The sequence below is a fragment of the Pan troglodytes genome, chromosome 10 (genome assembly GCF_028858775.2).
Source record: "Pan troglodytes isolate AG18354 chromosome 10, NHGRI_mPanTro3-v2.0_pri, whole genome shotgun sequence".
Taxonomy (NCBI): Eukaryota; Metazoa; Chordata; class Mammalia; order Primates; family Hominidae; genus Pan; species Pan troglodytes.
The window spans coordinates 39,966,387-39,979,544 of NC_072408.2; the positions used below are offsets into that span (position 1 = coordinate 39,966,387).

Genomic DNA, 13,158 nt, shown 5'->3' on the forward strand with positions numbered 1-13,158 from the left:
ATGGGGTTTCCCCGTGTTGGTTAGGTTGGTCTCAAACTCCTGACCTTAGGTGATCCACCCGCCTCAGCCTCCCAAAGTGTTGGGATTACAGCTGTGAGCCAGGGCACCTGATCCGGAAGTCACCTTTCATTCAGAGTGCCTGAATCAGGGTAAATAGTGCATTATACTAGAAAAAAAGGATGTGTCTTCAAGACTTCTTTCTGGGGTCCAGGGATGTGGGAGGGAGACTGTATTCCTCTTCCCCACCCCAATCGATCTCCTCCTCTCCTAGTGCTCCCCACACCCCTCCCAATGTTTCTGGGCCTATCTCACCTTGCTGCCTTCCCACACATTCTCATATTTCAGAAATGATGAGTGCAACATTGATCTAAGAGAGTAGCGAGAAAAGGTTAGGAAAATAGCCTTGGGAGGCAGCTGTGAAGTCAGGGTCCCTAGGCCTGTAGATAGTGAGCTGGGACTCCAAGTCACACTGCACACTTGGCTTGTGAGCATGATGTTCACCATGGCTCAGTTGCACCTATTCGTGCAGTCACCACCAGAAGCCCAGGCCTCCAGCTCATTCCACGTCTCTCAGATTCTGGTTCTCATGCAGTCCTTTCTGACCCCATTTGCACTCTTCCCCATCTCCTGAAACCCTTTCACAGCTTTCTGGAACCCAGGATTCATCATCAATAAAATCCTCCAAATGCAACATTCCCTTCACCATCTGCTCTGCAGTATAGTCCGCAGACCAGTTGCATCAGAATCACTTGGGACACTATTAAAATGCAGATTCCTGGCCAGGCGCGGTGGCTCACGCCTATAATCCCAGCACTTTGGGAGGCTGAGGCGGGCTGATCCCTTGAGATCAGGAGTTCAAGACCAGCCTGGCCAACATGGTGAAACCCCATCTCTACTAAAAATACAAAAATTAGCCGGGCATGGTGGCGGGCACCTGTAATCCCAGCTACTGGTAGGCTGAGGCAGGATAATCACTTGAACCTGGGAGGCGGAGGTTGCAGTGAGCCGAGATCGGGCTACCGCACTCCAGCCTGGGTAAGAGAGAGAGACTCCATCTCAAACACAACAAAGTTTGGGATTATTAAGACGAAAAACTAATTCTTACCAGCTAGGTTCTTGAAAGTAGAATCCATGGAGACAATCAAACAACATACTCTGCGCTTAGAATGCAGAGTATGTTGTGAGTTTGTAAACCCACAGAAGAGGTAGTAGTTAGGACCCACGTGACAGGCTGTGACTCTAGACACTTCAAGAGGAATCTTGGATCAGCTCTGTAAGTACACCCACAATCACGATTTACTATTTGAATCTGGTTCTGTTGAGCAAGCTGGACTTTGGGATCACTCAGATTCAGTACCCATTTTTGCCTTGGACCTCTTAATTTTCTTCTATCACTTCCTGTTTACCCTTGGTGTGATCAGGTTGCAAGGGGCACTGATGTCTTGAGCCTCCCTGAAGGATGTAGATTATCACCTACATTCAGTGCTCTTACACACTCAGGGTTTGCCACAGAATATTCCAGTACAAACACTGGTGTACTGACAGTCAAGTCAGGTCAGCAGTTCTTGTCTCGGATTTCTGTTGGGGAGTGCATTCCAATTAACAGAACCTCCACATTCTAAAATCTCTACCCGTTCCTTAGGCTGGGTGCAGTGGCTCACACCTATAATCCCAGCACTTTGGGAGGCCGAGGCAGGTGGATCATTTGAGGTCAGGAGTTTGAGACCAGCCTGGCCAACATGGTGAAACCCCATCTCTACCAAAAAAATAAACTAGCTGGTGCATGCTTGTAATCCCAGCTATTTGGGAGGTTGAGGCAGAACTGCTTGAAACGGGGCAGGGGTGCAGGTGACTCCCAAGTGTCTAAAATCTCCAAGCTATACAGGTGTTACCTTTCACTGGCGAAGTAACAATTTACTCCCATATAGATTTTTTTTTTCCTGAATTCTAGGACAAATTAAACTATTGTCATACAGACAAAAATAAGGTAGAGCCTTCCTTTCTCTACCTTATATTTCCGGGATGTCTCGTTTCTAGAAATGCCTTTAGTGTCTTTTCCAAGGTAGGAAAATGAGCATCTGAACATTAATCCTTTTATGCTCTGAAGCTATCCAAGTCATACATCAACTATTCAAGTTCCCCCTCCAGGGGTATAAACACCTCAGTTTAGGTCACTTCCCAATGTGCTCCTCACTCAACTAATAGCTTTTCCTCATTCTCATGTTTACCCATTTTTAGGATGCCAACTTAAACTTGATGTGGTTAAATCCAAAATTCAGATGCCTAATCTCCATTTCACACAGCTATGCAAATTGTGAGGCCAACGATACGACCACAATTAAAGTTTAATTTACATAAATAGCTAGGCCAGGTGGCTCAAGCCTGTAATCCCAGCACTTTGGGAGGCCAAGGCTGGTGGATTAACTGAGGTCAGAAGTTCAAGACCAGCCTGGACAACATAGTGAAACCCCATCTCTACCAAAAATACAAAAATTAACCGGGCATGGTGGCAGACACCTGTAATCCCAGCTACTCAAGAAGCTGAGGTAGGAGAATCACTTGAACCCGGGAGACGGAGGTTGCAGTGAGCTGAGATCACGCCACTGCACTTCAGCTTGGGTGACAAAGACTCCGTCTCAAAAAAAAAAAAAAGAAAAAAAATTAAATTACATGAATAAGCTTTCTTCCCCATGAAAATAATGTGTGTCACTTCACACTTGGTCTAACACACAAAATCCCCACCCTATCTGGCACAGATACACTTAACATGCAATATTAAGTACAATTTCCATTTTATTTTTCTCCAGAGAATAGCCTGTCTTCAGTCTTTAAGAACTCAGCTCCTTACATGGGCTTTGGTGGGGGACGTGGGGCAGCACCCTGAAAGACAAAGAAACAAAAGAGTAAATTAAAACCCATGGATCCAAGACTCCCTTCCCCCAAAGAACTTGACCACCATCCTCTCATTAACTGATGTATTCAGGCTACAAACGCATGGGAAGCTGATAGAGGTGGAGGGAGAACACTACTCTGCATCCTAAAAACCAATTCTGATTCTAACACTGCTTTGCAGTGTCTCTAAGCATGTTCAGGTGTGGGTCTCACCTGCCTTACAGCTTCACCTGAGGCACAGACCTTAATTTGATACCCCCTGCACCACAGGAGGAAGCAACTTTTTTTTTTTTTTTTTTAAGAGACAAGGTCTCACTTTTGCCCTGGCTGGAGCGCAAGTGGTATAATCATAGCTCACTGCAACCTCAAACTCCTGGGCTCAAGTGATCCTCCTGCCTCAGCCTCTCGAGCAGCCAGACTATAGGTTCACACTATCATGCTTGGCTTCCTTCTCAATATTTTTTGAAGAGATGGGGTCTTGAACTGCTGGTTTCTAGCAATCTTCTTGTCCCAGCCTCCCAAAGTGTTGAGGTTACAGGTATAGGACACCGTGACCCTCCAGGATGAAATTTTTTTAACCATCACTCCCCTGGCTTCCATTCTCCTTTTAAAATACTCACCGCAGGTCTAAATCGGGGTGGGGGTGTTCGGTCCTTGCGGGCTTCACGAGATCGATTCCTGACTACTTTGCTGTGAATTGCACAACTCACACAGTAATGTAGCTTCACATACAGCTTGGGAAGCACATAGGCTAAGGAATAGAAAATAGAGTTATACTGGTATTATATACCTACCTTGCTTTTTTGTTACATGAATGAAGAGCACCTTACATGTTTACGTCAATTAAAACTAAACCTATTTAAATGCCTGTCGGGCACATAAAAGCACCCCCAAAGCACCTGTTCAGCCCAATACCTGAGCACATATGTATAACCCTCAGTTTTACAAGTGAATTAACATCCCACGTGAGTTCATCTTGACACCGCAAGGACCAGACTGGCATTCTAAATGCAATAAACCAATAATCCAGTTCCTTCTACACCTACACCCGCCCTAATGCCTACCCTGAACCTTGCTCTTTCTATAAAAGGAAAAAAAGCGATGTTCTTATTGCTCCAAACATCATCCTTGCACACCAAACTAGACGGCCTCCATTCTCGAAACGTTGAAGACATTCTTCCTCACCTGTATATTTTCACAAGTACTCAAATAATCAATAGCACAAGAATTGTCAAATTTACCAAGTTTCTAGTTTTTGCAATCTCGTAACCGAAACAGGCAAACCTTTACCTCAGAGTAAAGGCTGTGCACTCTATCACAAAGTCACCCTCTGCCCAGAAAAGAATCAAAACAGCAAACAAGAGAATTCTCTACCAGTAACAACCTTAAATACGTGGAAATTGCCTGAGAGGCTCCAAAGAACAGAGCCTGCAGAAGGGCGAAGTTGGGCGAAGGCTTTAAGATACTGGGATCCTCACACAGTTCGCGCCGGTGACCCACTTACCATCGAAGACGCTCGCTTCAGAAATGTCCCTGACTGCTGCGGCCTCCACTATGTTTCGAATGACGAATTTCTTAATGGCCTTGTCCTTGGGCACGCATCGGGCACAGTTAGTGCAGCGAATAGGCTGCACGTGGCCGCGGCCCTTTTTGGCACGACCGTTGTTCCTTCTTTTCTTTGTCTGCGACAGGATGGGAAAACTGTTAGGAAGACGGCGCAACTCACCCAGCCTCAGTCCCTTTCCGGCCACAAGCCGCACAGGCAGCCTCCAGGAAGACGCCGCCCGGATCTCCTGTTTCTCCGCAAATGCCGCCGACCCCCAGAGCAAATGAAATGTACACTCGGTCCACCCCTCAGCCGTGCTCCAGGCTCTCACTTGCCCACAATCCCAGAGTCTGCACCCGAACCCCCACCCTCACCACGCAAGAAGACTCACCATCTTGGAGGCACGGACCGGAGAGAGGAGGCGGTGCCTGGCAGGGCCCTCTTATATAGCATGAGATCCCTACGCGCACACCGGGAGAATCCTTAGGAGACGGGCTTCAAGAACGGCAACTCACTTTACTCAAATATTCCTTTACATTCAGCATTTCTGCTGAAATCTAGGGTGGAAATGCGTTCCTAGTGTTTATTTATCCATGGAACAAAGTGCACATGGGACTATTTAGCCGGATGGCGGAAGAAAATCGAGGTTATGTGTCTCCCAGCAAGCCTTGCGCCGCGCCGACTCGGAAGCAATTCTGGACGATGCAATTTTCCGGTATACGCGACGCTATGCGTGAAAGTTGCCAGACGCTGGACCACAAGGCGCACTCGTTATTAGAGGCCAGAGAGGGAGAGATGCTTGGTGGGAATTGTAGTGCGAAGCCAAGAGGCTCCCCCTCCCCCCCTTCCCCCCTGCCCCAAGTGCTTAGACCGAAGGCGGCGCTGCGCCACCGGGGGACGCCCTGGGCTCATTTCTCTGACAGTCCTTCTACTAGGTAGGTGTAGGATTACGAAGAGGAAGGCCTGAGAGGAAACAAGCATTTTGTGAATCCCTCCTTCCAATATGGAGAAAATCCCACAATGAAGTGCATTGAGGCTGGGGCTATTTCTCATTCATCTTTTTATCTCTGGCACAGTGCCTGGCCCTGTGGTAAGCGCCTTTATAAATATTAACTCATTTAACTTTGAGCAAGCCTATAGGTAGCTACTATTATTATCCTCACTTTAAAGATTGAAGAATTTAGCCCGGCCTGGTGGTGGGCGCCTGTAATCCCAGGTACTCAGGAGGCTAAGACAGGAGAATCTTGAACCTGGGAGGCGGAGTTTCCAGTGAGCCGAGATCGCGCCACTGCACTCTAGCCTGGGTAAAAAGATCGAAACTCTGTCTCAAAAATAAATAAATCAATTAAAAAAAAAAGATTGAAGAACTGAGGTGCAGTAGGTATTCTGGCTCCGCTGTACTATGCTGTATGTCACCTAACAAATGGATGGAGGAATAGCCTGGACTAATGACTTAAACGTTTTTCACCCAGATCCATAGCACGAATACATTTTACATTGGTACCCAGTACACACACAAACACGATTACATGCACATGCAAAACTGAAACACAAGCTTTATGAAACGATACTTACCCTTGTCATAGGTGTGCTGGTATGTTCTATTCTTTATTTTTACTTAATCTTTCTGTTCTCTATTTTAATAAATGCTGATCAAAAACCACGAAAATTATTTCACCACTCATTGGTGAATCTGACCCCTAATTGAAAGATTATGTGTAAGCTCCATTTACCTCTGAAGAGCCATCGGAAAGACTTAAGCCTTAGGCTGGGTGCAGTGGCTCACGCCTGTAATCCCAACACTTTGGGAGGCCAAGGCAGGCGGATCACCTGAGGTCAGGAGTTCAAGACCAGCCTAGTCAACATAGTGACACCCCACCTCTACTAAAAATACAAAAATTAGGCCTGGTGGCGCACACCTGTAATCCCAGCTACTCGGGAGACTGAGACAGGAGAATTGCTTGCACCCGGGAGGCAGAAGGTGCAGTGAGCTGAGATTGGGCTACTGTGCTACAGTCTGGGCAATAGAGCGAAACTCTGTCTCAAAAAAAAAAAAAAAAAAAAAGCAAGCAAGCTTCAGCCTGGCAGGAATGGCTGTCCACAGCCAACCACCCAGTTGTCTCCAAAGTTGAAGACACTAGGGTGGCAAGGGGACCTCCTAGCATTCAGACCCAGGATGGTACAGATGGAAACCATTGTTCATTTATGACTCAGTCTAGAGTTTGAACACACCAGATTCACCTTCCCTCCAGCAACCCATCATGGTTTCTTTTAACCTTTAACCCACTTCTTGGGGCTAAAATCTGTTTTCTTACTTTCTTTTTTCTTTTCCTTTCTTTTTTTATTTTTATTTTTGAGACAGACTCTTGCTCTGTCACCCAGGCTGGAGTACAGTGGTGCCATCTCAGCTCACAGCAACCTCTGCCTCCCGGGTTCAAGCGATTCTTCTGCCTCAGCCTCCCGAGTAGGTGGGACTACAGGTGGGCGCCACCATGCCCAGCTAATTTTTGTATTTTTAGTAGAGACAGGGTTTCACCATGTTGGCTGGGACAGTCCCGATCTCTTGACCTCGTGATCCATCTGCCTCAGCCTCCCAAAGTGCTGGGATTATAGGTGTGAGCCACTGCACCCGGCCCCAGCTAATTTTTGTATTTTTAGTAAAGATACGGTTTCGCCATGTTGCCCAGGCTGGTCTCGAACTCCTGAGCTCAGGATATCCACCCGACTCGGCCTCCCAAAGTGCTAGGATTACAGGCGTGAGCCACTGTGCCCAGACTTTTTTTTTTTTTTTTGAGATGGAGTCTTGCTCTGTTGCCTAGGCTGGAGTGCAGTGGTGCGATCTTGGCTCACTGCAACCTCCGCCTCCTGGGTTCAAGCGATTCTTCTGCCTCAGCCTCCCAAGTAGCTGGCACTACAGGCACGTACCACCATGCCTGGCTAATTTTCTGTATTTTAGTAGAGACGGAGTTTCACCATGTTGGCCACATGGTCTTGATCTCCTGACCTCGTGATCCGCCTGCCTCAGCCTCCCAGAGTGCCAGGATTACAGGCATGAGCCACTGTGCCCAGCCCTTTTTTTTCTTTTTTAAGATGGGTCTGGAGGCTGCAGTGGCATGATCACAGTTCAGTGCAGGCTTGACCTCCTGGGCTCAAGTGATCCTGCCGTCTCAGCTTTCCGAGTAGCTGGGACTACAGGCATGCACCACCATGCCTAGCTAATTTTAAAATTTCTTGTAGAGATGGTGTTGCCCTGTGTTGCTGAGGCTGTTCTCAAACTCCTAGGCTCAAGTGATCCTCCCAAGTAGCTGGGAGGACAGGTGTCCTCCACCACTTCCAGCTTTCCTGTCTGTTTTGACTTTGAATTTGCCAGTTTCAGTGGGACATGGAAAATAATAGACTCTAGATAGGAGTGTCTCTAATTTTCACTTCACTGTAATCTCATGGAAAACAGAAGGCAGACATTACTATATGGAATAGCAATGAGGTAGATGGAAGAGAACATAAAAAAGTTCAGAGTGAAGAGAACAGAAAATAGTTACTATTTAAGACAGAAACAAATTTATGTTCCTGCTTTGGATTTTTCTAGCTTAGGGGTTTCACTGGCTGCATTCCCTGGCATAAAGGGATGAGCACATGCTTTGGATCACACACCCCTGGGTTCAAATTCTGGTTCTGTCACTTACTGGCTGATGAGCCTTGGATAAGGTATTTATTCTCTCTTGGGCTTTTATTTTTTCACCAATAATTGTGATCATCCTTTTGTAGGTGTTTCTACAATTCAATGAGTACTTAGCATTTATGAGATGCTCAAGCAGTGGTAGACCCCATGATTGTCATCATTCGCATTATTTCACCCTGGGCATAGAATGTGTTTTGTGCACAGTAGGTACTCAACAAATGTTTGATTAATTTCTACTTTGGGTAGACAGGCAAGTCAGACTTTCTCTCCTATCCTGAAGGCACTCCTTCCTGGTAGGAAAATCTCCTCCATTTCCCAGTCTAGGCTGAAAATTCTTCGTTTTTGTTTACCTCCTAAACTGTTCAGTAGTTGGTATAACATACTGCAAGGAGGACCCCTCCCTCTTAGTAGAAAAGCAAGGCAAAGGAAGTCTGCAAAAACAACCAGAGGTGTTAAATTACTCATGTTTATTTATAACAGACTTTCAGCCAGTACAGTACAAAACTTACAGTAGTATATCTCCGTTACACAAATATTTACTTACAATATATTACATATACAAAATGCTTTGCAATAAGTCTCAAAAGCTAGTTTAACTCCCCTTGAGAAAGGAGAAAAACTCTTTAAAAAAGGCGGGGAGGGGAATCAGAAGAAGAGAGGAGGAGGTGAAGGGGTAAAGGTCAAAAGAGACACCAAACATAGGCTACAAAGGAAACCCTAGGAGAGAGGGAGAAGAGAGGTGGTATTGCACTTGCTTCTGTGTTTATTTTTTCTTTTTGTTCTTCATAACTTCTGATTAAAAATATATATATATGTATATATATATATTATGTACACAAGGAAAGAAGCTGCCAGAAGTATTACAAAATCCTATCTGCAGCTTGGACACCGACACAAAAAAACAAAGGTCTGGAAAAGTGTCTACTTAGAAATATTTTGTTGGTGGTATTGATTTTGAATAGCAATATAAAAGGAAACACCTCTTTTCTCCATGTGGGTTTCAGTGTGTGCGTATTTTTTTTTCTTTTTCTTTACTTTTTTTTTTATGCAAAAGGAGCTGGGAGAGAGCATGAGGATGTTTGAGGTTCCAGAGCTGGAAGGCTCTGAAAAGTAGGATTTTGTACCTAAGACCCTGGTTAAAGTGCAGTGATGGTCTGGAGAGAGACAGGATGCCCCCTCTCCCCTCCTTAGCACCTGGTCTTGCCCTTCCAGTCTCTGCTCTCATGGGCACAGAGTATAGCCTCAGAGCATAGTCCTTCATGTTCCGGGAGGTTACAGGTGCCACAGTTGACTGGGGAAGGGGATGGGGGCACCCTAAGGCTCTGATACCCCAGAAGGGACTAGTCCTTATGAAGTGTCACCAAATACACAGCAGACACAGAAGAGGTGGGAGGGGGTAGGTCTAACAGGAAGGGCTCAATAACCAGAATAGTTCAGGAAAAGCCCAGATATTAATCTCAGCTCTGCTGACATTCTAAAAAGGAGCTAGCACCCCAGGGTGCCGCTGAGGATTCTTCCTTTCTCTAGAGACTACTCTGCTCTGAGCTAACCTCCCCATTTTCTGCCCTTGGCAGCATCTATTTATTGCTACATTGTCAAGGAGGAACAATTGCCCCACAATGCTTCTCCCTGCCAATCTGGTTCTCTTGGGGAAACCTCAGAGTGGGGGAGAAAAAGGAGGACAAAGAGGAGAAAGTTTTTTAGGGTCTCCCTTCCCATAAGAAGGCAAGGTAGACTCCTCTCAGAGCCCTTAAGGCCCTAATCCCAGGGTCTGTTCCTTAGCCCACCCTTTACCATCCCCCCCCAAAATATCCCTGATAGGGAGTGAGAAAAGTAGGAGGTAAAAGAGCCAATAAGGAAAGGACATGTGGAAAGAAAGATGGAAGGGGAAGGAAGGGAAGAGAAAAGGAGAGAGAGAAGGACCAAGAGTTACAACTTGTGAGGTGTTGTGTTTGGTTTTTACTTTTTTTTTTCTTTAAACATAGAAAAACAGCCTTTGGTTTGAATCTCAAGGAAGCAGAGAGTGGGATGGCTGTGGCCTTGGGCAGAAAACTCTTGTAGAAAGAAACCTCCACTTGCAGTGGAGTTGTATCTCCTTCTGCCCCTTCTCACTAATCCTAGGTTACTCAAATAGCCAGGGGTCTCTGCAGTAGCCAGCAGTCCCCCCTCCTACCCTGTGTCTGGGAGCTGAGTGTAGAAGGGGGTAGTAAAGGATGACCCCAGTTCAGTTGTACCCATCCCAGTCTTGCTGGAACAAGGGTGGAATGGGGTGAAGGGCACGTGCCCGTGCTCATGCTGGGATAATTTTTGGTTATACTGAAAATTAGAAGAGAGAAAAGAGATACCCGTTTCTCCCTGCCACTGATCCTAAGAACAGGGCCCAGGAGCCCGGGAATGAGAGGGTGAATCCTGCTGGGAGGGAGCAGCAGAAGGCAGCATGACTGAGGGGCTGAAACAACCCCTTGTCATCAGGCAGCAACCCACTAGTTTCTCATAGGATGGGGACTGAAGGAGCCCCTGAGAGCCTAGGAAGGTCACTATAGTGAAGAAGTTTGAGAGGTGGAGGAGAAAGAGAAGAAATTTGACCCACTCCTTTCTCATGCCCTGGTTCCCAATTAGGCACCTGTGGCTCCCAATGTGTCAGAGGCAGAGGGTTGCAGACCTAGCCTTGGCCCCTGAGAATATAAAATTGGGGCACTCTAAGGAGAGAAAAGCCACCACTTAATAGACCGGTAGGTTGAAGGGACTAGAGCGTGTGGAGGGGTAGTTCAAGGAGAGGGACCAGATCTATCACATCCTAGAGGGAGATCCTGAATGTAGGCTTTGAGAACTCATATTACTAGGGGAATATGACCTATTACTAGGGGTATAGGACTCTCAGTCCCACAGTGTCTGGGGAGAATTTCTTCAGTCCCTCCTACTTCCAAATGAGGAAATAATTCTTCATTCATTCAAGAATAGTGCAAGCTGCCTAAAGTGAGAGGGCACAAGAGGTATGGAGTACCAGGTTGAAGAGTCCCAGAGAGGAGATATAATGCCACAGAGCTAAGGTAGGGCCGGGGGCAGGTATCAGCATCAAAACTGAAGAATTAGATAATGTAAAGGGTGAGGACTTAAAGCAAGAAGCTTGAAGTCTCTTAGTACTAAGAGGAGCTTCCTACCCCTGGGGCTGCTGGAAGATCTAAGAGAGAAAAATTGGCCTAAAGTGGAAAGGAGTTGTGGACAGGAGGGTGGGGGAGTGGCAAGTGACTGATATAAGTTAAAATTTAAAAAGGCAAAAATAAATCAACTAATTAATAAATAACTCAGTATGCTGGGATGAGAGAAGATAAAAAGGAAAAACATAAGCAAAAGATCTGTTTCATCACAATGCTTAAATTGGTCAGGATAGAGGAAGAGAATAGGTGAGGAGGGGTCAGGGTCAGGTGTGAGGTCAGGTGGCCAGTAGTGAGGGCTACAAAGCAAAACTCCTTGGGAAATGGTGGGGACAGGGATCAATGCCTGTAGTCAGGACAGTGGAGTGGTGGACTGAGGAGAGAGGGAGAGGTTGCTAGCCCACCTTATGCTCCCCCCGGACAATGTGGGAAGAGAATTCGTACCGGTCCTGGCTGTGATAACCACAGATGTTGCACTCAAAAGGGTCTCTGAAGCCATGGCAGCCCATGTGGATAGTGAACATGACGTGGTCCAGGAAGAGGATACGGCAGTGCTCACACTTGAAGGCCTTCACAGGCTCACCACTCTCGCCCACCACCCGAAGCACTTCCTTGGAGGGGCCTGGGGTGCCCCGCAATAACCCCTCCTGTGGCTTGGGGTCCTCTTTGGCATAGGCAGGACTGTGCCGGCCCACCACAATGGTGGGAGGTGGCTGGGGTGGGGGACCCTGAGGGAGGGATACCACCCCCGCAACCCGATCTTCGTGGTTGCTTTCTGTGTCTGTGGAGTCCTGGCAGCCATTGCTGGGGGATGCCCCAGGGTCAGTCAGGGGGCCTCGGGGCCGGTAGAGGAGGGGACCTCCATCAGCCAGGTCCTCAGGTCCCTCACCTGCTTCTCGGGATCCTGGAAGCTCCAGTCGACCAGGGAGGGGCTGCATCTGGGTGTAGACAGAGCTGATGACAGGCGTGAGTTCTGAGATGCAATTGGTGGGTGGAAGGCGGAGGGGACGCAGATGCTCTGCACCCACAAAGGCCAGGGAACTTCCAAAGCCAGGCTCTAGGCTGTGGTGTGCCACCAACTCCACATCCTTTTCATAGCCACCCGAGTTCACATCATAGGGGAGGTCTGAGAGGCTGAAGCGCATCTGCTTTTCGCCTGTGGAGAAGAGGAACTCAGCAGGGCTGGGTTTGGAGAATTCCTACACTCTCCTCAGGATTACTTCTTTGTTTTCTTACCTGTGGGGCTGGGTGTAACATTATTTACTACGTGGCATTTACTTTCGCAGGGTCAGGTCCTTTGTGGGACTGCTCCCTGACTCTAGGCTATAATCTTAGAGAAGGACTCAATCCCAGCCCATTGATTTTTAATACTTCATTTTATTACTCTCCATAAAGCTCCAGGTCCTTAGAGAGCTAATGACTAGTGCTGGGGATAGGGGGAACCACATACTTATTTCCTCTCTCTGACTCTCTAAGGGCCCACACAGACTGAAGTTCTTGTTATTCTTAAAAAACTGAGATAGCCCGGGCCGGGCGCGGTGGCTCACGCCTGTAATCCCAGCACTTTGGGAGGCTGAGGCGGGCAGATCATGAGGTCAGGAGATTAAGACCATCCTGGCTAACACGGTGAAACCCCGTCTCTACTAAAAATACAAAAAAAAATTAGCCGGGCATGGTGGCAGGCGTCTGTAGTCCCAGCTACTCGGGAGGCTGAGGCAGGAGAATGGCGTGAACCTGGGAAACAGAGGTTGCAGTGAGCCGAGATCGTGCCACTGCATTCTAGCCTGGGCGACAGAGCAAGACTCCATCTCAAAAACAAACAAACAAACAAAAAACTGAGACAGCCCGATGCCTCGACCCTGTCCCTTACAACCACCACGAGAGTC

General features: G+C 47.3%; 2 protein-coding genes across 37 annotated transcripts in view; both read right to left on the minus strand.

Annotated features, from left to right (window-relative positions):
• Positions 1–2,779: 2,779 nt before the first annotated feature.
• Positions 2,780–5,097, minus strand: RPS26 (ribosomal protein S26). The gene is made up of 4 exons (NM_001252589.1): positions 4,830–5,097; positions 4,397–4,574; positions 3,513–3,643; positions 2,780–2,880 (listed from the first exon to the last, which is right to left on the minus strand). Exons 1-4 carry the CDS (start codon positions 4,830–4,832, stop codon positions 2,845–2,847), a joined length of 348 nt encoding a protein of 115 aa, NP_001239518.1. The 5' UTR covers positions 4,833–5,097; the 3' UTR covers positions 2,780–2,844.
• A 3,468-nt stretch (positions 5,098–8,565) lies between these two features.
• Positions 8,566–13,158, minus strand: part of IKZF4 (IKAROS family zinc finger 4) — a 31,037-nt gene continuing 26,444 nt past the window's right edge. For 31 of the 36 annotated variants that reach the window (XM_063786611.1, XM_063786610.1, XM_063786628.1 and 28 more), the window contains one exon: positions 10,422–12,428. In XM_063786611.1, coding sequence (XP_063642681.1) covers positions 11,668–12,428 — 761 coding nt within the window. In that variant the 3' untranslated portion in view covers positions 10,422–11,667. Of the gene's footprint in view, positions 12,429–13,158 lie in introns of all 36 variants that reach the window. The other 5 variants (XM_016923239.4, XM_016923231.4, XM_003952158.5 and 2 more) reach the window with 1 other exon arrangement.